We start from the raw sequence: 24,319 nt of genomic DNA on the forward strand, positions 1-24,319 counted from the left end.
GCATGTGGGATCCTCCCGGACCGGGGCGCGAACCCGTGTCCCCTGCATCGGCAGGCGGATTCGCAACCACTGTGCCACCAGGGAAGCCCAAGCAGGCGGATTCTTAACCACTGCACCACTAGGGAAGCCCCTCATTACTTTAAATGTATAGAAATTCCCAAATTGCTAAGCTTATGAAAATCCAAATATACTATATCCCTGAATGTGGATCTGTGACATAGTCCTTGGTTGTTTGAACTTTGAAAAAAATGTGTATATTTGTTTGTTAACATGGATTGGTTGGTTAGGCTGTCTTTTACTTGATTTCATAACATTTAATTAATTTGCTCTTTTTGATATTTAAATTCGAGGGCTGACAGGTTTTCATTTAACGTTTTAAACTTTCCCACATTCTCCGTTCTCTCACTCACAAGCACACGCTCCTTGTACACGTGAACATAAAATAGGCACACATATCATTCTTTCAGCACCTATGAGGACCTGCTATGTAGTAGAATCATGCTCTATTTATTTTCTATCTCAAGATTTGCATTGGTAAGCTTTAACCTGTTTATTCTAAATACTCACTAGCTATAATTCATAAGATCATATATGCTGACCATGAAGTATTAGATTTATGCCTGAGATATAAATAATGTTGAATCAAAGAGTGAATCTCAGTAGGTCCTTTCTCTTGTCAGCAGCTGGTCTACAAGATAGCCGTGGTTAAAAATGTACCATCTACTACATTGCTCTCAAGATGGTAGAGCAGTAATATCAGCATCACCTGGGAGTGTGCTTGAAATGCAGAATCTCAGGAGTCACCCAGAGCTACTGCATCAAAATACACATGTGAACAGGATCCCAGGTGCTATGCATACACCTGAAAGTTTGAGGCACACTGGCTACAGTCACCCTCCCCCAAATATCCACAACGGATGAGGGGGCAGACATTGCATTTACAAAATCTAGTTAAGGAATCTTCAGAGACCTAGAGTTGATTTGTGTGTGGAAGGAGCTACAGGGAGTTGAATTGCTCTTCCTAAAGAGTAGAAGATATTTTGGATTTTTGTTCCGGAGAAGAACAGAAAAATCTAATGGCCTATTATATCATTTGTATTTCTGACAGGCTGACCCCCTTGAACTCTACCTTCTTCACTGAAGAACTTTCTACATATAAATGGTTTTCTTCCTAGATAGAATGGAGGTTTGGATCAATGAAATCTATATCCCAAAGGTCAGAGTGTCCCCAACAGATTCCTGGATTCTACTGTTATCCTGTCATCAGTTAGCAAAATAAAACAAACAGGATCTCTACTCCCTCACCTGGTTTCCTCTTCCCTCACCATTCTTCTTGTATGCCTTTTATTTACATATATTTTAAATAAATTGCAACCTTCTTTATTTGCATCCATCATTCTTCACTCTGATTAACTGGACACTAGGAGGCCTGCTGCAAGGTTTATTTCCAGCTTCTCTATCAGGGCAGGGAGAGATGATGCCCTAAGAGGTGGAGAAGCTCCAGTTTTTCTCCTATGAATGGGGAGGGGTGATAACACTTCTCCGAGTTATCTGGATGTTATTTTTACTCCTGTTCATGTGCCCTCCTTCCCACCTGCACAGGCTAGTTGGTTCTGAGTTCATATGGTCAAGGGCAAAATCTCACAAGTCAGACTCAGTCAGCCTGAATAACCCTGCTGAGTGTCTGAGAGCTGCATCTGTTCCTAAATCTGTAAAGACTGAAGTAGCAGAAGCCTCCTTTCTGGCTCTGATGTGAAGGATTCCACATCGGGTAGGAGGCTGACCTTCCTCAGTTTCCTCATTTAGCAAAACTGAGTGTTTACTTTCCATTTCTATTTCCACTATTTAAATGTCATGATGGCTGACGAGCAGAGCGTAAGAGAAAGTCCAAGTGAGGTTTATCTTAAATACAAGTGAAAAGAGTGAGGAAAGTTCAAAAACTTCTGAAGACCTCTACCACTGCCTCCTGTAAGAGATTCCAACTCTGCCATCACCAGGCAGGTTGGAGCCTCATGGCCCCAATCCAGAGAACCGAGCAGAGCAGAAGTAAATAGACGTGCAGAACCCCACAAAAGCTGCATGGAGTTTTGCAATACGATGCCTTTTTAAGATTTCCTTTTCATTGCTTCCTTTTAAACTATGATTTGAAAAGTAAAACATTGTCATGGAAAACGCTCTATGAAACTGGTTTTTACCAAAAATGAATCATTCGGCAGATGGTTGGGAGTGGGGGAAGGTGGGAGAGGAATGGGATTTTAGAAAAGCAGAGGTGAGAGGCATCCCCAAAGTTTTCAGAATCCACATCAAGTGATCTACTGCAGTTATAATCTAATCTAAGGCTCACGCAAGTTTCATGTTTTTCCCTTCCTGCTCTGCTCTGAAGCCATCCATGTTCTCTTCCTGTTGTGCTATTTTCACTATATTCAAGAATACAGAAACATCTGCTCTATTAGGAAAGCAGAACTGTTGGACCGTCTTTTGTAAACAGTCACCTACATGATTTTTCTACCCAAACCTAAAGTAGTATTACTGCCGTTAAGCAACAGGGCTGAAAGCCTGGCATGTGAGAGACGTGGACAGCAGCTTATAGGAAGACCTTACCCAAACTTCACTGGTCGGAGGGCATTTACCTTCCAGACTGCTTCTATGGAACGTTTCTAGCTTCTTTTAGGGAATGAAGCATTTCTTGTTTATTTGGGAAAGGAACCAACATGCTCCAAATAGCTACAGTCTCCCCTTCATCCTTGGACTTCAGGGATATGGGGGCAACCTTTGTCTTGAGATTCATTTCAGGACTTTAGGAAGTAGTATAGTTTGAGTCATGAATATCCACCTCTCAGCAACTGCCAGAACGAGTAAACAGGAAATCAGCAAAATTACAGACGATCTTAACAGCAAAATAAACTAACAGGATTTGATTGACATGTATAGAACATTCCACCTAACAACAGCGGAATACCCATTTTTTTCAAGTGCTCAAAGGAACATTCACCAAGATAGACCATGTCCTGGGCCATAAAACCAACTGCAACAATTTTATAAGAATTGAAATCATACAGAGTATGTTTTCTGACAATAATGGAATCAGCCTAGAATCAATAACAGAAATACAACAGGAAAATCTCCAAACACTTGCACGTTAAACAACATACCTCTAAAAAAATCCACCGGTCAAAGAGAAAAATCTCAAATAAAAGAAAAAAATATATACACATGAATCGAAATATGGCGTATAAAAATATGTGGGACACAGCTAAAGCAGGGCTGAGAAGGAAACAAAGCACTAAATTCTTACATTAGAAAAGAGAAAAGGTCTTAAATCAATGATCTAACTTCCTACCTCAAAAAACTACAAAAAGTAGAGCAAAATAAAACTAAAATGAGCAGAAGGGAGAAAATAATAAAGACAAGAGAAGAAATCAATAAAATTGAAACAATAAAACAATAGAGAAAATCAGTGAAACAAAGAGGTGGTTCTTTGAAAAGATCAATAAAAATTGATAAATATAGCAAGATTTATGAAAATAAAAGAAAATTTAAAATTACCAATATCAAGTTAGAACAGGATATCACAACATATTCTGTAGCTATTAAAAGGAGAATAGAGGAATACTACTGACAACTTTATACTCATAAACTCAACAACTTAGAAGAAGTGGGCCAATTCCTCAATGACCACAAACTACCAAAACTCAGCAAAGATGAAATGGATAATCTGAATAGTCTTATAACCATAATGAATTCATATTTAAAAAGCTGCACACATTATCTTCAAATAAAAAGTAAAAAAAAAAAAAAAAAAAAAAAATTTCTGCTTCTGCAAATCCCCTGGCCCAGACAGTTTCACTGGAGAATTCTACCAAACATTTAAAGAAGATTTAGCACCAATTTTACACAATTTCACCCAAAAAATAAAAGAGGAGGAAACACTTCCTAATTTATTTTATGAAACCAGTATTATTCTAATACCAAAATTAGGATTTATTCATTCCCAAATGCCCATTTAGGAAAGTATATGGGACTTTACAAGTTCATTTTTGTCGTTTTTAGGACATGTCCAAGATCTTGGAGAACAAAGAATGAATCTATATTCATATAATATGTAGAGAGAGAGAGAAAGAGAGAGAGAGGGAGAGCACACTTTTAAGTCAAACTGAAAAGGGAATTTGGGGTTGGAGACATGATGTAAAAGGAACGCTATTTTTTTCCTTCCCAATGTGTGATTTGTGCACAAATGTCTCAGCCGCTCTCTGCCGTTTGTTGCTGACCAGCTCTGCAAAATAACATGGAAGCCCATGTGAGTCGGGAGACAAAAGTCCAAGCTCTCAATGTGTTCTGCTATTAAGCCATCCTGTGTACTTGAATAATTAATTAAATGTTATCTACCTCTGTAACGTGCTGGTTCAGTTACAGCATGTTAAGTTCTATAGGATCATCCATGCCAGGAAATAAAGGCAAAACTAGTAAGTATGTTTATGTCATTATGATAAATTGGTTAACACACAGGCTTAAGAGGCTCTTTCCTCTATGAGACAGTCCACGGACATGGAGTTGTTCCCCCAAATAACTCCTCTATGTATGTCCCTTTGGGAAGTTGCTGATGGTGTCACTAAGCTCAGTGAAAAGCCTCCCAGCTGTAGGGCCCAGAGCCCCCTTCCACCATCACAGAGCCATCGCCAAGCTGTGTTCCTTGGATTTTATTGGCAGAGGTGATTCTCAGCGACATCTGGGGACACGATCTGCCTTCCCAAACACTCAGTACATTCAGCAGAGGTGGAAACCACAGGGGTATTTTAGGCTTGATGTCAGGTGTGGTGGCCACCACACTAGGAGCACAAGGGTCTACATGTGTATACTGATGTAATCACTCTCAGGGAAGATACTGTGCGTGTATCATTTTGCATTTCTCAGCTCCCCACCCTCACAGGCACATTAGCTGCCACTCACTTCCTTGACACCTGAAGCACCGGCTGCTATTTTGAGCAAGATACTGACTTAGAATGCTTTCTTCTAATTACGTGTCATTAACTTGCCTTGGGGTGGCACTTCCCTGGTGATGTGGGGCATGGGACAAGTCAAAGCCACTGGGTTGTCACAAAAGCCACCCGTTAGGTCTCCCCAAAATGGGGAGGGTGGTTTCTGCATCCCCAAATTCCCCTACAGTGTTTTAAAAAGAGTAAGAAAAGGTCACATGGATTCTCCCTTGGGTTGACATGCATCAGTGAAAATAGCAGAGAAGAGTCAGTGGGGAGCCCGAGGCTTGTTCTAAATCTTATTCTGTTGCCCAGTTAACATATTCATCCAACTTTCTCAGCACCTCACACAGACCCAGAGTTCACAGGATAGTGGGATCCTGCACGTCTGGACCTGCATTCCTGTATGTGAACTATAGCCTAACACAAGACTGAAATATCCTTCAGAAAACTCTCAAACAATGGCACTAAACTAAATTTTAAAAAAAATCATTATAATTAGATATTGGCATCTTTCTTCTTCTAAAGGCAGTGGCAACCAAAAGGAAAACTTTGCTATAGCCTCTGGACCAATAGCTAGAAGATTATAAATTAACTCTTTGATAACATGAGCAGGAAAAAAAAAAAAAAGACGGTTCAAGAATGCAAACAACACGTTACTAGAGTCTATATCTAAATTGATAGCACAGTTACCACCAGAATGATAGAGATAATACCATTTTCCAACAGTCAGAGAAAATATGGCCAAATGCTTGTCTTAAAGTAACTAATAATTAGAAATCCTTCAGTGCTCTCATTACTGTAAAAGTGTAAAGCCAATTCAGAGGTCAAAATATATTCTTCCCCAAACTGATACAGTGTTGAAAATAAGACATAGTCTGGTTGGCTGCTATATGTGTCTCCTTCTTCTCCCACAGACTTTAAGCCATGAGATGAACTAAAGAATATACAGCTACCCCCAACACGGAGGAATTAAATGACCCCTCCAAGGTGACAAAACGCCAGCAGCATCAGCATGAGTATTCTAGTGGGGACTGGTATTCATCCTTGGCAAGGATGGTGCTTTTTGTCATAGCGTATAAAAACTGTCCATTTCCTGTAGATATCACACAGGCATATTGTACACATTACAGATGCACATACATACATCCAGTGCAGAAACCGGGTGGCAGATGGGAGTGTGGGCTCTAACACGATGTCCTACTCACGGAAGGCAGGGTGCCCCAGCCAGGCGGTCTTCAGCAGGACCATCAGCGGTTTTCTCTGCCGTGTGGGCAGCGGAAAGGACACAAATGTCTCCCTAGCACAGGTCACTGAGGCCTGCCGGCTTCCTGCTGCCATCGGGGTCGCGGCATCCCATCAGGAGTGTGACACAGTAGGGAAAGAGACCGGTTCACTGTGAGACCTGCTACTCACTCTCGGACAGTGCCTCGGCCCCCCTTCCCACTGCACAGCGGCTGCCGCAGGAGGCGTGTGGCCCTCCAGACCATAAGCCAGGGTCTGAGTTCCATCGGGACACAGGCTGCAGTGTCAGTGGCCTTCTTCTCAAAACGCTGCTTTCTAGGATGCTACAGAAACAACCTAATTTGGTGCCCTAGCCTTAGAAACAGGGGAAAAGTCTCTTTAGGTTGAAAAGGGGGAAAAAAGTATGAACTAGGAAGACAGGGATGTAGCTGGCTCTCTGCTTTCAGAGAAACTAAGAGGATCCTCAAGTCATTTACGGAGACCGTGTTTCACATGCATGCTAGGAATGCTGGGTATGCTAGGGGTGCTGGCATGACATGGGCTTCTCTTCCTTGGACCTGTCACTTTTCCACACGGAGTTAATCCAATGCTCCTTTATCTTCTCTGGGGAAGGGAAATGAGCTGATTTAAATTGCCAAGCTTGGATACTCATCCAAAGAGGACAGCTGAGAGATTTATGTGCAAAATAACTGGGTTGGAGGAGAAAATGGGAAACGGATTCCAAGTACCTGCTTGCTGTGCTGTCTGTGGCATCTGCTGGCCCCTCGGAGCACTGAACTGAACAGAGGCCATGGGCCGGTACTGCTGCGTGGTTGAGGTAGGGTACTGACCAGATGGATAATAATATACAGGCATCTGTGGAAGAAAGGGAACAATGGCAGGAAATGAGAGCTGTAAATGGAGTAACATTTTGAAACATAAAATATTGTCATCTTATGACATAATGTGAGTATAGTAGATTGCAAAGATGGCCACCATGCCTACGTGTGTGTGCATTACTCCTCCCATGAAAAGGTGAAATCTACTCCCGAAAGCCATGAATCTGAGCTGGCTCTGTCTTGCTTTGACCAATGCCATGAGACAGAAATGATGACTTCTGAGACTTGTAAGCCTGATCCTTAAGAAGACTTGCAGCTTCCACTCTTTCAGGAGAGAACCCAGCCACCAGGAGAAGTCCAGGCTACCCAGCTGGAGAAAGAGGCTGTGTGGAGAACAGAGGCAGCCCAGCCAAGACCCCAACACTGCAGCATGTAAGTCAAGCCACCTGGGATCTTCCAGGCCCAGTCAAGCCACATGTGGTGCAGAGGCAAGCCATCGCTGCCAAGTCCTGCTCAAATTGCTGACCTGGCTGTGAGCAATACAATGGTGACTGTCTTAAAGTGCTGAATTTTGTGAATTTTCATTCACAAGAGTGAATGAAACAGTCATCTACAACAACACATTTTTACGGTAGTTTTAAATATGATCATTAACTTGAATTGTTTTGCTAATGGAAACACAGGTAGGTCATGAAATCTGCTGATCTCCAGACTAAAAGAATCAGAGGATGAAATTATGAAATATGAGGAGGCCCAGCAAAGCACTTTTCAGAGTGATTGGCACATAGCTGGTATCCCCAAAAATGGATGTTCAGTTTTAAAAGGGACATATGTTAAAAATATTGTTCATGTCACCTTCTGTCACCTTCTAATGGACTAAGAATGATTGAAAATACTCTAATTACTTCCAATAAGATTCAAATCAAATGTCTCCTGACCGGGAAAGACTTCCTTACCTGCCTTGGGTCATTTATATTAAGGATGTTTTCTTATTTTTTAGAAATTTATTTATTTATTTATGGCTGCGTTGGGTCTTCATTGCCGCACGTGGCCTTTCCCTAGTTGCGGCGAGCGGGGGCTACTCTTCCTTGTGGTGCGCGGGCTTCTCATTGTGGTGGCTTCTCTTGTTGAGCATGGGCTCTAGGCGTGCTGGCTTCAGTAGTTGTGGTGCACGGGCGTAGTCGCTCCGCGACATGTGGGATCTTCTCAGACCAGGGCTCGAACCTGTGTCGCCTGCATTGGCAGGTGGATTCTTAACCACTGCACCACCAGGGAAGCCCTGTTTTCTTATTAATCAATTACTTTTTTATTTACAGGCCTCTGACTTTTCTTCTATCGGCTTCTTTAAAGTGTAAGCAGAGGCGTGCCAGTACACAGCCTGCACGGATTATCTGCTTAGAATAACATTAGGAGCCACCTGTTTGAGACCTGTGAATTTTATGGCTATTTTATTTTCCCTCTTTGCCTTGTCCATACAGTTTTGCTTCACCCTTCCAGTGGGCGTTCAGAAAGCGTTCACCCAAATCAGACAAAACTGACCTTTAAGGTTATTAAATAGGTCATTTTCTGCATAAACATAACGTATTTCCATATATGCCCATGGACTGTATCTCAAGTGTTCTTTTCAACACTATACATAATTGAGTAACTGAGTTTTAAAATGTTTACTAAATTGACAATCACTGTGGGTTATATCCTATACCTTTATCTGTGGCTCTTTTACAAAGAAGTTCACAGATGTCCAGACTGCTCATGAGCATCTGTTTTCTTTTTTCTTCCCTCCCTCTTTCTATTTTTAACTCTGTTGGAGACGGAATGAAAGGATTTCTGTTGCAGACACACCAAAGCTCTGAGCTGTCTTTGCTCTTGCAGTGCACTAATTATCGAAATTCCTTCAATCAAGGAACGGCATTTTTTTAAAAAAAGTCTTCAATTAAATATTCTGGGGCTTCCTTGGTGGCGCAGTGGTTGAGAATCCGCCTGCCGATGCAGGGGACACGGGTTCGTGCCCTGGTCCGGGAAGATCCCACATGCCGCGGAGAGGCTGGGCCCGTGGGCCATGGCCGCTGCGCCTGCGGGGCTGTGCTCCGCAACGGGAGAGGCCACAACAGTGAGAGGCCCGCGTACCACAAAAAAAAAAAAAATATTCTGCCAACTCTTCTCTTTGACAGAAAAGGGAGACACTTAGATGCTATTTAGGCTAAAAGAGTTAAACTATTTTTCCCTGATAATTAAAGTAAATATTTAATTTATTAGTAAAATAATTAATATATCAATGAGGTCCTTTCTCCTGTAACTTAAAATTATTTTTAACATCTCCTTAAACCCTACCAGCAACACTACTACATTACAGAGAAGGCAACTAAAGATGGACTATTAATTATCACTCAAAATAAAATGAACAACTGGGTGAAAATCATTTCATGGTGGAGGATTTTGCATGGCTGGAAAAGAAAATAATTTATTCAAGATGTTACGGCAGTGCCACACCACAAATGATACGAAGGTGAAACTGTACTTTAAACAGCTCATCCAATGCAATATTTCATAATTAGGATGGAATTTGCTTGGGATATGCATGCCTTGAAAATGGACCAGAAAAGGCTTTTGTGCATTTTACATCTTGACAGTAATCACTTGCAATATTCTGCAAGGGATACCCAGGAGAGCCCCAGAGATGTTTGGTGGTGAAGAGTAACACATAATCAGTCTTTGAGAAGACAGTAAAAATCAGTGATCTGTGGTGTCTTACATGCTCAAGTCAATTAAATATGATTAATGGCTACCTGTGAGCGTGTGCAGGAGCCCCGCTCCCCAGGGGAGTGGAGAGGACAGTGGATGGGGCTTAGCTTCCTCCTTTATATTCAGAGAGGAGCCCCAGAAAAGCTCCAGAAAATGCTTATGAATGGATAAGAAAGGAAACAACACATTTCCAGAGCAGCAGCAAGAGAGATGAAAGTCCCCCAGGAGCTGGCCTTCCCCTTCCTTCCCTGAGGCTTTCCCTCCCTGGGCAATCACCCCAGTGAGCTGACATCATGCTGGAGGGCAATGCTCTCCCATGGCCTCTGCACCAGCAGCCTGGAAAATGGGCCACTTCCCCTGGTACCAGGCACACAGGTCTGCGTCATTAAACTTACTTTCTGAGCTCCCAAGACTTCACACAACTGATGAATGCCACAAGCTGGGTCCTGTAGGCTGGGAATATCAGTATGGACCAGAAGAGCGAGATGAGTTGAGCTGGTGATGTTCTACATGGAAACAGAGGTCAAGATGCACCAGCAACCAGCTCTGGGTCACAGGTGTGAGAAAAATCACACTTACCTGTGTGGGTGGAGGCTGTTGCACAAATCCCTGGGGCGAGGGAGGGGGCTGGAGGACTTGCTGGGAGATGGGAGGGCCAGAGCCCGAGAAGCCTCCCGTTGGGAGCTGCTGGCCTGTGGAGGCGATGACATAGCTTGGCTGCTGGGTGGGCTGCGGCAGGAGGGATGGTGTGTAGACAGGGCCGGCTGGGGGCTCGGGAGTCTCCCCCGAGGACTGCCGGCTCAGGTTCATCTGGCCAAACTGCGTGGTCACATCCTCTCTCTGCAAGCCATGGAGAGAAACCAGGGCGTCAGCAAGAGTGGCTGAGGGATGGGAGTGGCAGACATAGGACACAGGCTTGTCCTTATGGGAGACGGAGGGAGAACAATTTGGAAAAAATAAACGAAAGGAATTCTCTGTTCAGAACACCAAGAGAACATAACAAGAGAAGACAGATTTTAATCATCTTGAGGATTAGAGACGGCAAACAGTTTGACCCGTATCTCCCTCTTTCAGTGGAAACAAATTATTATTTTTTTCACCGAGGGCTTGGGATCCTCAGGATGGCACTGAGACAAGAAGGATTTGGGGCTCTGTCCTGGAGGGTCATCTGGTCTACCAGCAGTAACCATAGGATCTGCCTTCTGGAGGACGCGGAAGGACTGTGTTGCCCATGGCTACCACAAAAATCGAGCCAGAACTGGTGTCATCAGTGGGGTTTCATTTGCATGTTAAGGAGTATTTAGTCACTGGCCTGGCCTGATGTTCAGGGACAATGCTCACTCTTGTTGTCCAAAAGGACCTAGTACATTGAGGAGAAATGAGAGGCCGTTGGAGGATTGGGATTCTAGGGGAACATCTGTATCAGGAGCACAGGGTGATGTCGGTTACCATCTGGATATTGACTTCTAAGATATTTCCCAATCCTCACACCAAGTTCATGTGTCTCTTTGTTCCTGACATATAACTCTGAGGACATTCAATTCCGCTTAGCTTGCAAACTCTTAAAAGGGTACCACTGCAGAGGCACTAAACATGGGACAGATGACAGAAAGGAAAGCATTATTTTGGAGAATGAGACATTCACACACCACCTCCCCCCTTACAGTCAGCCCAGGGCACCCACCCAGCGTCAACTTGCCCTGCACAAGAAAGTAGTAAAACCAGTGAATGTGCTCTCCCAGGTGAAAAGTCATCCCCACATGATACAGTACCATGGGGAACTGCGGCGTCGGAGACACGGGCAGGAGATGCTGGGAAGGAAAAGACACAGCTGGGTATTGCACTGACTGGGAGGAAGCCTGCAGCCCCTGGACAGACTGGAGGAAAGAAAAAGCTGGTCAGGTAACAGGGAAGCACTGGGGGTTGAAATCCCACCGGAAGGCGATCGCATCTGAAGCACACCACTGTCCCCCTCATAGGTCCTCCTGGTTCAGTGCACTCGAGAGAGGGGCACCAGCCACCAACAGGAAGCCAAAGCAGGCAGACCAGCGCCGGCCAGCCTTGAGGGAGGCTTGCTGCTCAGATATGAAGTCCTGTGTGTGAAACTTTTGAAAATTGTAAAGCACTATAGAACTTAAAGAATCTTTCATTCAATTAAAAAAAAAGAAGTTATTGTGATACTTTTCATGTTGTTGTTGTTGGTCAGATCCCTGGGTCTAAAAATATAGTCCAAGTACTAAAAAGTAAGAAAAAACAACAAAAAAATGAGGTTCAGGGGACTTCCCTGGCCGTCCAGTGGTTAAGACTCTGCGCTTCCACTGCAGGCCCAGGAGCCAAGATCCCTGCATACCGCCCACTGTGGCCAAAAAAAAAAAAAAAAAAAAAAAGAGGTTCACCCTGGCAACCTGCCTGGAACACTTCAGGTTTCTGAACATTTCCACGTGTTGCCCTAGAAAAGGAGAACAGCCCTATGTCTCTCCAAGGGACAAATGAACAGCCAGGCTACCTTGGAATGAGCTGGTTTCTGTTCTTCCCATTTAATACTGACTCTTTGCAGACACGGGCACTGATCTGCATTAGGAATGGGTGAGCAAGGTGACACAACGGCCTGGATGGGCTTGAGTTCAGTCCCCAAGACAGCACAGACTCCTTGACACATAAAAGCAGCATCTAGATCTAAGACAAGACTTGTCATTCATTTTCCCAAGTACCATGCCTCACCATGCGAGTCACTGGATGGGGCCCTCATCTCTACCTAAGCTTAAGGATCCAGCTGAAGTCCTGTCATCCTGCAACCAAGGGCTCTAGGCTGCCAGGTTTTATTATGGAGTTGAGTGGATGGGGCTGGCACCCACGGAAAATATCGCCTCTTCCTGATGTACCGCATCGCTGAGGCTGGTGCAGTCTGCATCTCCGAGCACTTCCCCTCCCTGCCTTCCCACCAGCTCTTACCTGAGTGACCAGTGGGCCTGCCATTTGCGTCTGGGGTGGCTGGGCCTGCTGCTGGGGCCGCGGGGAGGGCTGCTGCTGGGGCTGCTGCTGGGGCTGCCCCACCATCGTGCTTCGCAGGGGCTGCTGGCTGGTGGGGGGGTTGTATATGGCGGGGGTTCCGTCGGGATTCACGAAGGGCTGGCCTGCAGTGGAATCACACCTTGGTCAAGGTAAACTTCTCAAGCTCTCCTTTGGCACAAAGAACCACTCTGACAGATACTCAAAAATGGAACCTAAAGCAAAGGGGCAGGGGAAGTCCAGGACACTGGAGCCTTTGCCAGTGTGAAGATTTGACTGTTCTGACCCATCAGGCTGAGCGAGGTAACAGCATAAGCCCACAGCAATTTAAAGAAGCCGCAAATGAATCCATCACCTTCAAGGCAATTTGCCAAAGCTAAGTGCATCTGTACAGTGGCACCCAGTGCAGAAGGCCTGTGGAGAAGCAATCTTCACCAAGTCCTGTGTCTTGCTGCCCTGCACCTCACAGCTACCAGCGAGATAACTTACACTGAGCTATAAGGGCTGCTTTCCGTTTATACGGCTCTGGCGACATTCAGTTACTCATTATTTACCAATATATTTGTTTTGCTTCCACTGGGCTGGTCACCAACTTAGAATCATTATCAGTTCCACAAATATATATACAACCAGGATATACCACACGCATTCACTCGCTTCTCTAAATAGACACAAGCAGGAGTACACAAGGGAGGGGATAGAGATTCTGAAGGTGAGGCATAATAAACCCATCACAGAATCATCTTGTCATGGCAGAGCAAATATACATTATTTTGCCTTTTGAAATAATGGCTTGGTTCACTGTTACTGTTCCTACTATCTGAGGAGTATTTTATGGTTTACAAAACAGTATCATTGGAACCTCACTGGGCCTCTGAGGAAGGTAGGTATCATCTCCCTATGTTTCAGAAGAGGAAATGAAGGCCCACCAGGAAGATTACAGGAATAAGGAGCTGAAAGGAAGAGATTAAAGGGCAGCAAATGAAAGAGAGAGAAAGGAGGTAAGGGAGAGAAGAAATGGATTTCCAATATGGAAGGCGCAGCCAACAGGCAACTTACATCCATGGTCTTCTCTTCCAAGAGCCCCACAGGTGTGCAATCTCATTCCACTTTAGAGACAAGACAATCAAAGTTTGGAGGGCTCAAGCAATTTATTCAGAAATACACAAAGCAGTAAGTGAGACACCCAGGAAATAGGCCTGGTCCATTCACCTCCCATCATACCACACAACTTAAGTGAATTATCCAAGTTTGCTTAATGAGTACATGGTACAACGAGGTACCATGAAAAAAATCCAATTGTAACTGAAAATTATTCATCAACACATGAGAAGCTAGGAGAGGTGGGGGCCATGTTTCAAGGTGGAATCACCCCCAGGATTGGTAAATAAAGAAGAATCAGAATACGGGGGAAAAGATGGGCAAAGTGCTTACAGCGAAAGAGCAGTGGACTTGATTTCAGCTCAGTTAGGAACTGACATGAAAGCTTTAGCATTCTCCAAATTTTCAGTACCCTCCCCAATATTTATATACATATGTATGTGTGTATGTATGCAACAAGTAACCTTACATGCTGCATATTCATGAACATACCTGCCAGAACCACAGGAGTTCTAACAACAGTTTCATAACCAATCACAACATGATGTGATGGAAAAGCAAATGTGCCAGAATTTTAGTCAGAGAACAATGACTAAATTTAGAGGTTTTTTTTTTTTTAAATGTTCTTCATAAGCACTTGTTTTCCTATCACTGTTACTTAATTTTAGCTATATTTTATTGTTTTAAATTATTGTTCTTTTTTCCAAAATAACTCTTCTGAATTTAAAATCTGCAACCCATTTTTTTTTCCCCCTGCAAAACCCAGCAATTTGGGAAAGGATGAAAAAACAGGTCAATTTACAAAAATCTATTAGCCCGTTTGGAGTTCTAATCCTTACTTGTCTCCTCCTTTTTTTGTATCTTAATAGGGAAGAGGAAAATTTTAGGTACCTAACATTTAAAAAAAAACTATCACAGCAACTTCATACAAAATCATTTCAAAGTCAACCTCACTCTAAGCTCACACACACACACACACACACACACACACACAGATGGAAAACTAAAAAGAAAAGGCTCTTTACGATGTCCGTGACTTTTGATTTACCCCAGTGAGAATTAAGGAAGTGTGAAAAACTGACTATATTTAGCGTGAAAATACAACAGCAAAATATTCAGATGCCATTTACGATAAATTTTACACTCTGTTTAAAATATTATTATTGTGCTGTGGACCAGAAGAAAGAAATATTTCTAAATAACCGCACGTGAAAAGTACTAAGAATTCACTTGGGTAGAGAGAGATGGCAGGTTCTTCTAGAAACAGAAGGTAGTATAAAAGGTTGATTCTTATGCTCACCAAGGAATGGTGGAGAGAAGTGAGGAAAATGAAAGAAGTCAGATGGATGCCAGGGAAGAGACCAAAAACAATTTTCTAAGAGGGCTGGGATGACTGACTATTGGTTTTCAAGCCAGGCTATGGTGGCTTCTCGGTATTCTACCTTGTTTACCAATCCAGATGCAATTACAACTGAATCCAGGCAATTAGTTTGAATGACAGTGGCTGAAAATCAAAAGAGAAAGACTCACTGGCTCTAGGACGATTCCGCTTAGCAGAGGTTTTCATGTCAGAACTGCAGAAGCGTGTCCAGCAGGCCTTGGAATGGGTGTTAGCAGGTAAAGAGAGTGTAGTGACAGAGGTAAGCCAGTGTGGCGAGCTGAGCCAGGGCAGAGAAAAGGATTGAATGCAGAGCGTCCGTCGCTCTCAAATACATAACTTTAGGTGAAAAACGTCTCCACTATTCACATCGATGTGTGTAATGTGCAGCAGACATTATGTTACTAATATATAATGATTGAGCCCCTGCATGGTGACTAAAGCTTTGTTATCCATTCCAGGGATGCAAAACAAAAACGAGAAACTAAGTAGGACTCCTCCTCACAAAGAGCTTATCAATGTGCTGGTAATAAGGAAATGAATCCAAGGGCAGTTCACACTAGAAGCAAAGTAATCATATGCTCTTGGTTTCCAATACCAAAGCACTCCTACCATGTACCCGGCAGAAGGGTATTATTTAAAATGAAAGGGAGGGGATGATGGGAAAAATATTTTCCTTTCCTAGTCCTTAGAAGGTGAGCAGTCAAATGATTAGGGAGCTGATGATTATGGATAAGCAAAGACTGATTCAGGACTTGCAAAGATACGTTTCTAGACAGCACACAAAAACTTCATGGTGCATTTAATCGAAAGGTGGAAGCAGTCTGGATAAATCGATTCTAGAAATCCTGTGAAAAACAAAAACAGCATAGTATTATGGAAGCCCATCAGGAGCATTTGAAAGAGACCAGCCCTCAAAGGCGGCTCAAAGTCAAGTCCCTGCAGATGGCGTGTTCTTCCGTCTCATGCACCTGGACTCCTGCCAGATGAAAGCAAAGCAAAATGGCAAACCAACACACACGGCACTAACGAGGACTTGAGGGATGCCAACACCTGTTGACATCTCTGGATAGCACTGAGTTGAAAGAAAATAGCCAAAGATGAGCTTTCAGCCAGAAATTTCCAAAAGGAGGCTGAGTCCAAGACGGGTGGAGGAAGATCATTCTCAAGAGTCAAATCCAGGCTTGCCTGGCAAGGATGAAGATGTGGTCCAGGGATAACTTTGAGACAGAGCCTCTGACTCCCTCATCCAGATACCTGCAAAGCAAAGAAACAACAGCCAACGCAGGTCCGGAGTTAGAAATGGACCAAATGGGAGCTGAGTCTAAAGCCAGACGAAATAAAAAGTCCTGGTTGTATCTGGGGAACCATAAGAATGTATGTGGGTGGGTTGGTTTCAGCTGCCAAATATTCAGTTCCTAGTAAGAGCCCGGTCAATTGTGCTGACAAAGGAAGTTTCATTTTTGTTTCATTTAATAGACAAATGACTGGCAGGCACCTTAGTATTTCAAATCATTGCTTGTCTTATTACTGCTTAAGACAGATATTTTATCAATCATTGTTTTACACATGAGGGACATTCTCAAATATACGACATTGGATGACAAACTGCTCTATTATCCACATTAGCATATATAATGAATAGTAGATATTGTTTCAAAAATATGTAATTGTTGAGGACCTTTGTTACCCACTCTAGGGAGGCCAAAAATATAACCAAGTATGGTTCCTCCCCACAAGCTCATGAATGTGCTGGTAACAGGGAAATGGATCCAAGGGCAATTCACATAAGAAGCAAAGTAGTCATATGCTCTGGGTTGCTTATACCAAAGTGTTCCTACCACATATTTGGCAGAGGGTATTTAGGAAAAGGTAAGAGGTGTGGATTCTAGGGGGACACAACAATGCCAGAGAAAGATGAGTTCCAGCCCCAAGGAGGCAAATTTCCAGTTTCAATAGTAGAGTCAAAAAAGTGATCAGATAGCCTGATAGACAGACTATGCACACGACTCACCACAAATACACATATACACGCATATATATGACACATGATAGATGGATAAGTAGATTCATATGTGCTGGCATATATATATATGTTTTTGGTCATGCCACATGACTTGCAGGATCTTAGATCCCTGACAAGGGATTGAACCTGGAGCCATGGCAGTGAAAGCCCTAAGTCCTAACCACTGGACCACCAGGGAACTCCTGTTCATATTTTTAAAAAATTAATTAATTAATTAATTAATTAATTAATGGCTGCATTGGGTCCTTGTTGCTGCCTGCAGTCTTTCTCTAGTTGTGGCGAGCGGGGGCTACTCTTCATTGTAGTGCGCGGGCTTCTTATTGTGGTGGCTTCTTCTATTGTGGTGCATGGGCTCAATGCGCACGGGTTTCTGTATTTGTGGCGCACGGGCTTAGTTGCTCCTCGGCATGTAGGATCTTCCCGGACCAGGGATCGAACCCGTGTCCCCTGCATTGGCAGGTGGATTCTTAACCACTGCATCACCAGGCAAGTCCGCCCACGCATATTTTTAATTGACAAAAATAAACACATTCTGGGAAAAAAGAAACATCACAATTCACCTTACATCCCACCACTCAATCACAGAATAGAATAGTACATCTTCCTCCTGGTCGAGGGATAGTTTCATGTCTAGCATTTGTCAGATCAGAGATGTGTGTAGGGAAACTCTGTTGTTCAACAGTTTTATCGGATCCTTTTCTTTAGTTAGGATCCTTTTGCAAAGGATAAATTTTAATAACAGCTCCAAATTACTCATTCCGATTTGTAACTGGGACTTGGCACCAAGAGCACATTCTTTCCTTTTCTGTAAACAAGATTATAGATGATAATATACACATACACATGCACATCCACGCTATCATTACAAATCATATTCCTGCACTGTGCCCTAAAAAATACTCTTTTGAGCTTTCCCGAAATACTCTGCAATTTTGGTTAAAACATACCACTCAAAACTATGCTTAGTGGTTACTCTTGTCTACAAACCTTCCATCTCAATTAAAAGTGAAAGAATTAAAGCTGACAGAGTCAGATCATAATTTGATCTGTGCCCAGAGTAATGAATATGATCCTGGTTTTCTTTTCATTTCCTTTATAGTGCTTACACTGATCCAGATATCTAATATTCTCCTTAGAAGTATCTAATCTGAAAGCTTTCAAATGGTTTTCAATAAAATGATTATGCCTCCTTTTCCCTCAAGCTTATGGCATTTTCAAAATGTCTCAATCAAACACCAGTCCTTAAGAATGTGCCATATGTTTTCATGAAAATGTGGCAATTATTCAAGTAACTATTTTACTGTCATGCTCATGCTTCTCTGAATTTCCTAATTATTAGTAGCACTAGACATGTGAGAAGATTGAGCCAGATCACTTTTATGAGATTCTCATCCAGCGTTGCATTTTTAAGTAATCTAAACCAAACCTCAGATATATTTTGAGAAAATTCATTTTTTTTTTCAATCTCTTTCAAAGGTTTCTAGAGAAGTGACTTGTCAAATCAAACCTTCTAACCCAGGGTTTACCAGCCCTGGCGCGACTAACATATTAGGCTGGATAATCTTCCTGTGTCAGGGGCTGTTCTGTGCATTGTAAGATGTTTAGTAGCATCTCTGGTCTCTACCTTCTTAGATGCCAGTAGCAGCCCCTCCTCCCTAGGTCATGATAATCAAAATATCTGCAGATACTGCCCAATGGCCTTGGAGGCGTGGAAAAATTGCTTCTGGTTGAGAAGTTTCCCCCATGAAGCAGGTGTTCATCAGTCTATTTGCCCAATGCTCTGGGTCCTCTGAAATTAGTGCGGAAGTTAACTGACCACAAGAGAAATTAAAAAAGTAAAAAATGTAAGATGTACAAACTGTTAGGTATAAAACAAACCACAAGGATATACTGTACAACACGGGGAATATAGCCAATATTTTACAATAACTACAAATGGAGCATAACCTTTAAAAATTGTGAATCACCATATTGTACACCTGTAACCTATATAATATTGTAAAACTATACCTCAATTAAAAAGAAGTAAAAAAAATGGCCATTCATCATGAAAGAAACAATATTCATGAAGTTACCAATTTTCCAAACCCCACCAAAACCAGTCTAATCCTAAAATCCCTAAAATACATAAGAACTTGCCCTCTGTATTCTCTTGCCACTGCTGTTCCTTATTTCCCAGTGGGAGTTGCATGGAGTTCTAAGGTGGGAAGTCAATTTCTGTAGTGAAGAATCTGCTATGTGCTCCGATCGAGATCTCAAGTTCCTGAAATATCTTGGATGCAAAAATGCGTTTGACACAACAACAAGCTAACCATGGATTTAGTCTGAGAAACATCAATTTTCAATTAGTACATCCCAATTCATCACTCCATGGTTTCTGATCTTAGCTCCTGGGAATACGTGACAGACAGCGTGCTCAAGGAAGAGAGGACAGAGAGAAGAGTGGATATTTCTGGGAAGTATCTGTATTTCGATTTACATACCAATATTGATAGCGATACAGAGATATAGATTCCAGCTCTCTATAGATCTGCTCTTCCTAAATCAAGACCCTACACAACAGTCCAAGCACCAGGAATTTTCAGAATACTTGCTAGCAAATTTATAAGCTCAAACACAAGAATAAACCTCTGATATTATGTCTCAGCCAAAGCAGAGGTAATGAACAAACCTGTATGTGGATTAAGAAGGATGCTTCCAGGTGGGATGCCTGTGGCAGCTTCGAGTGGAAGGAGGATGTAGCTGGTGCTGCTGTGAGCGACCTGGCCTCCCATCCCATTCTCTGGGTAGGTCACACAGCCGGGAGAAGTGGCTGCCACGCCCGAGACCAGCGGTGTGCTCTGGAGAGGTGGATGGGTACGTGACAGCGATCCTGAGGAGCCTGCACTGCTGGAGGACTCAGAACCTACCAGAGAGACACAAATCAACAAATCATTCCACATGGAGGAGAGGAGAGAAACCACTACTTAGTGTAAAGAATCCATCACTAAAGAATTTTTTTTAACATCTTTATTGGAGTATAATTGCTTTACAATGGTGTGTTAGTTTCTGCTTTATAATAAAGTGAATCAGTTATACATATACACATGTTCCCATAGCTCTTTCCTCCTGCGTCTCCCTCCCTCCCACCCTCCCTATCCCACCCCTCTAGGTGGTCACAAACCACCTAGCTGATCGCCCTGCATCACTAAAGAATTTGAGGTGAGCACTGCAGGATGAGATTAACTAATGCCCCTCCCACATTTTATTGAAACATTTGCTGCATATTTTTCAGATGTGTCAGATTCCTAGGAAAAGAGAGATTAAGAATGAGCTCTCTCTTTCCGGCTTCTCACATGCCACTAGCGTGATGAATTGGTAAATGGTACCATAAAGCTGGGAACTCAGGGCCTGAAAACTCCCATCTCCCTGAGTAACTAATGATGTGGAAATGTCTCACTGAGCTGGAGTTATGACAGTAAAATGACTGGGATGGAGGTTAAAGAGACTGCAGTTTAAGGAGGAGTCTGTGGTCACGCAGATGGTTCTAAAGTACTGGTTCTCCAACATCCATAAAGCTGCATTTTGAAGGGTCATGGTCAGAAACGATCTTTTCCCTCAAATGTGAGTAGAAGAACTCACTCGTTCCTATTAGAAATGCTTAAGAGCTGCACCGTACCTCCCATACTCACAGAAGTCTTGTTAATATGACCAAGAGGTGAACCAAGGAGGGCTTGGCCATCATGATATTGACTGAGCATCCTTCAGATGACACAGAAGGGTAGAATCATGGGGAGATTTGTGGACCGTAGATTTCTCAAATATGTAAGTAACTGGGTCAGTGTGCAGAAGCTCCCAAGATGGAATCCAGCCCTAATCATCTCCCTTTCCCTCCAATGTGGACAAGAAAAGCTATAGCCCATGTCCATTAGGCACCAGCCACTCTTCACTGCAACCAGAGCCAAGCAACTCCAGCACCCTTGACTGTGGCTGTTCTGGGCTCTGAATATTAACCAGAGCCTCAGAGAGAAAATGCACTGAGCAAAATTTCTGTATCTGTGAATTCAAACTAACAGATGGATTGAGTGACATCATAGGTTGCAAAAATGGAGTATAAAAAACTTTAAAAACTATTAGCCCACATTATTGATTCATGTCATTAAAAATGCATTATTCTGTGTCATTAAAGGTTAACACATATAAGGAATAGTTAAGATTGTTCAGAAGATTCTAAAATGTGCCCTTAAACTGAAGACCTTTTTTTTTTTTCCTGAACACAGATTCTTTTATTAAACCATTTTTTTCAAAGTGATGTTTAGTATAATGCCTTATAAATTATCTTTCTGCAAAACATAAAGAGGAAAAATATTCTGTACAGTGGATACTGGGAAGAATATAAGTAACAAAATAACGTGATGAAGTTTATCTTTGAAATGATATGGCTTTTAGCTCTACTATCTGTTTTTGTTGTGTTCCTTCTAAAATTCTCAGCATTTTTAATAATAAAAAGTGTGGCTGACATATGAATTTCAACTCTACAGCCCTAACTTATTCCAGTACTAATAAGTGGTTAAAGGAATAGTAAGTGATTTGTCATCTTTAATGAGAATATGGAGTTCTAAATTATGGTAAACTGAAGACCTTTTTATTTTTATTGAAAATTTTTTTATTTTATATTGGAGTATAGTTGATTAAAAACGTTGTGTTAGTTTCAGGTGTACAGCAAGTGATTCAGTTATACATATACATGTATCTACTCTTTTCCAAGTTCTTAAATACATGAGAGGAATACAACATGTGATTGCAGAGAAGACGGGCCATTGGAGAGTGCGGTAATTTTTGAGAAGAAGGGCAGTGATATTTACTGAGCATTTAGTATGTGTGGGTACCTGATAAACACTGTAATTATAAGGACTATACTGCCTAGATCTATAGGGAAATGGAAGCACAGAAAAGGCAGCTAACTCAAGCCAACTCATACAGGTAGACAGTGACAGAGCTGGGATGTGATCCAGGCAGACTGATCTAGATTTAACCATGACCCAACACCGACTGCCACCAGTGTTCTCAGGTGGGAATCTTCTCTGCTTTTTCCATGACTTTATTATTCACAATGATAAAGTTTCAGATTAATTCAGGATGCTCCATCTAACTAATGCTGATGGGGTTCTGAATAATGTATGAGCAGAAAAATGAAGGATAAAAGGAAATGTGGAAATACTAAAAGTAGTTTTGAGACCGTATGGCTGACACGTCTGATCCCGCAGTCACTGCCCCAGTGCAAACTGTAGCGTGCGTTTGTGGACTTGTGCCCATGATTTGATGCTACAGTCCAAGTTTGACACTTAGCAGCGTCAACAACAGCAAGAACAGTAATAATACAATAACACTTCCTGACCCCAGAGGATGAAGCTCATACACAACTGACTCAGCCCACATCCAGGCTGAGGGGTTAGACAGTAAGAAAAAGTCGGGGCTAACAAGGCATCTAGCACCATCCTGGGCGTGTGTGCTGGTGGTGGAGATCGATACACAGAGACTAACGTGCCTCAACAAAATCCAAAAGATGACTTCATTTTGGCTTTTGGAAGATGGCCATTCATCACCGATTGACAATATTTCCTTCCACTGGCTGAGAAAAAGCAGCAGCTTCAACAGGAATAATGAGGAGACAAGGTAAAGATAATGGAAATGATTTGATCCCACAGGTTAAAAGAAGGGAAGAAGGAAAAGTAAATTTGGCTTAAACTCTCAACACTTGCAAAGATGGAGGCAGTCAGACCTCCCTGGAGGGATGGCTCAGCAATCACCCTGCAGACTGGTGGGCGTATAACCAGCTCTGACCACCTTCTAAACATCCATCACCTAGAATCAGGTAAAGCAGTATTCGACACGTAGCCAGCATTACTGAAATTCTTGATCAAAAATGGCTGCTACCAATGGTGATAAAAGGCACGGGATTAGAAGTGTTCACAGATTTTTTTTAAAAAGTTAGTATTTGAGAACTTTACTACTTTGGGTGCTGAGAGTGGTTTGTGCTTCCTTTTTTTAGGGACTTAGTGACAGCAACGGCCAACATTTAAACAGTATGTCTACGTGACAAACACAATGTTAATCACGCTATATGAATTATTGAATCTACTCTTCATAGCAACCTCATTTTGCAGATGAGAGCTGATCCTCAGAGATGTTAAGTAAATTTCCCAAGGGCAGTTAGCACGTGGAGGAGTCTGAGTTCAAACCCAGGCAATGCAACTTCAGGGGCCAAGCTTGAAGCCTGCAGGTCGTGTGTTTACCCTAAAGTCATTCCATCAAGAACCAGGTAGGACCAGGGCCCTGACCAGGCCTATGCCAAGTTCTAGGAGATACTGAACATAAATTCAATACAACTCACAATGGGATGCTCAGAAATTGAAGCTGGACCCTGAGGGGCAGCTGGTGGGAGGTGTAGACCGAAGACACCAGGGTGGCTCGGTGAAAGCCTCAGGTGAACCCTCAAGAGGGACACAGGAAAAGGGAAAAATGGGAAGAGATTGGAAAAGAGATCATAAGGCAAAGCAAAATGGAAATCCAGGAAAGGGATGGGGCAGAAAGGAAAGGGCAGGGCAAGATTTCCTTGGAGGAGGGAATGAGCATTCACTCCCCAGGGAGGGAGCACTCCGGGTTTTGGTTGCAGTTCTGCCAGAACTAGTTGTATTTCCTTCAGGAAGTGACATCATCTTTAGACCTCAATGTCTTCCTTTGTAAAATATAAGCCACCAGACTATATGATGAGTAGAGGTGAGGATGATGCCCTTGAAGTTCCCCTCAGCTTAATTATACTTTAGATAGGTTTCTTCCTGATTACAGGCCCTTTACCTCCCTTTTCTTTTTTTTTTTTTGTGGTACGCGGGCCTCTCACTGTTGTGGCCTCTCCCGTTGTGGAGCACAGGCTCCGGACGCGCAGGCTCAGCGGCCGTGGCTCACGGGCCCAGCCGCTCCGCGGCATGTGGGATCCTCCCGGACCGGGGCACGAACCCGTGTCCCCTGCATCGGCAGGCGGACTCCC

General features: G+C 42.8%; 1 protein-coding gene across 35 annotated transcripts in view; it reads right to left on the reverse strand.

Annotated features, from left to right (window-relative positions):
* Window positions 1-24,319, reverse strand: part of ARPP21 (cAMP regulated phosphoprotein 21) — a 164,875-nt gene that overhangs the window by 48,046 nt on the left and 92,510 nt on the right. For 13 of the 35 annotated variants that reach the window (XR_008615780.1, XM_055079904.1, XM_055079913.1 and 10 more), the window contains 7 exons: window positions 19,964-20,197; window positions 16,455-16,523; window positions 12,731-12,912; window positions 11,551-11,655; window positions 10,358-10,618; window positions 10,174-10,284; window positions 6,947-7,073 (listed from right to left, as the gene is read on the reverse strand). Coding sequence is in view for 34 of the 35 variants with exons in the window: in XM_055079904.1 (XP_054935879.1) it covers window positions 6,947-7,073; window positions 10,174-10,284; window positions 10,358-10,618; window positions 11,551-11,655; window positions 12,731-12,912; window positions 16,455-16,523; window positions 19,964-20,197 (1,089 nt within the window). In the remaining variant the exon portion in view is untranslated. Of the gene's footprint in view, window positions 1-6,946; window positions 7,074-10,173; window positions 10,285-10,357; window positions 10,619-11,122; window positions 11,366-11,550; window positions 11,656-12,730; window positions 12,913-15,914; window positions 16,115-16,454; window positions 16,524-19,963; window positions 20,198-24,319 lie in introns of those variants that run through there. The other 22 variants (XM_055079919.1, XM_028479338.2, XM_028479337.2 and 19 more) reach the window with 8 other exon arrangements.

The sequence above is a fragment of the Physeter macrocephalus genome, chromosome 18 (genome assembly GCF_002837175.3).
Source record: "Physeter macrocephalus isolate SW-GA chromosome 18, ASM283717v5, whole genome shotgun sequence".
Lineage (NCBI taxonomy): Eukaryota > Metazoa > Chordata > Mammalia > Artiodactyla > Physeteridae > Physeter > Physeter macrocephalus.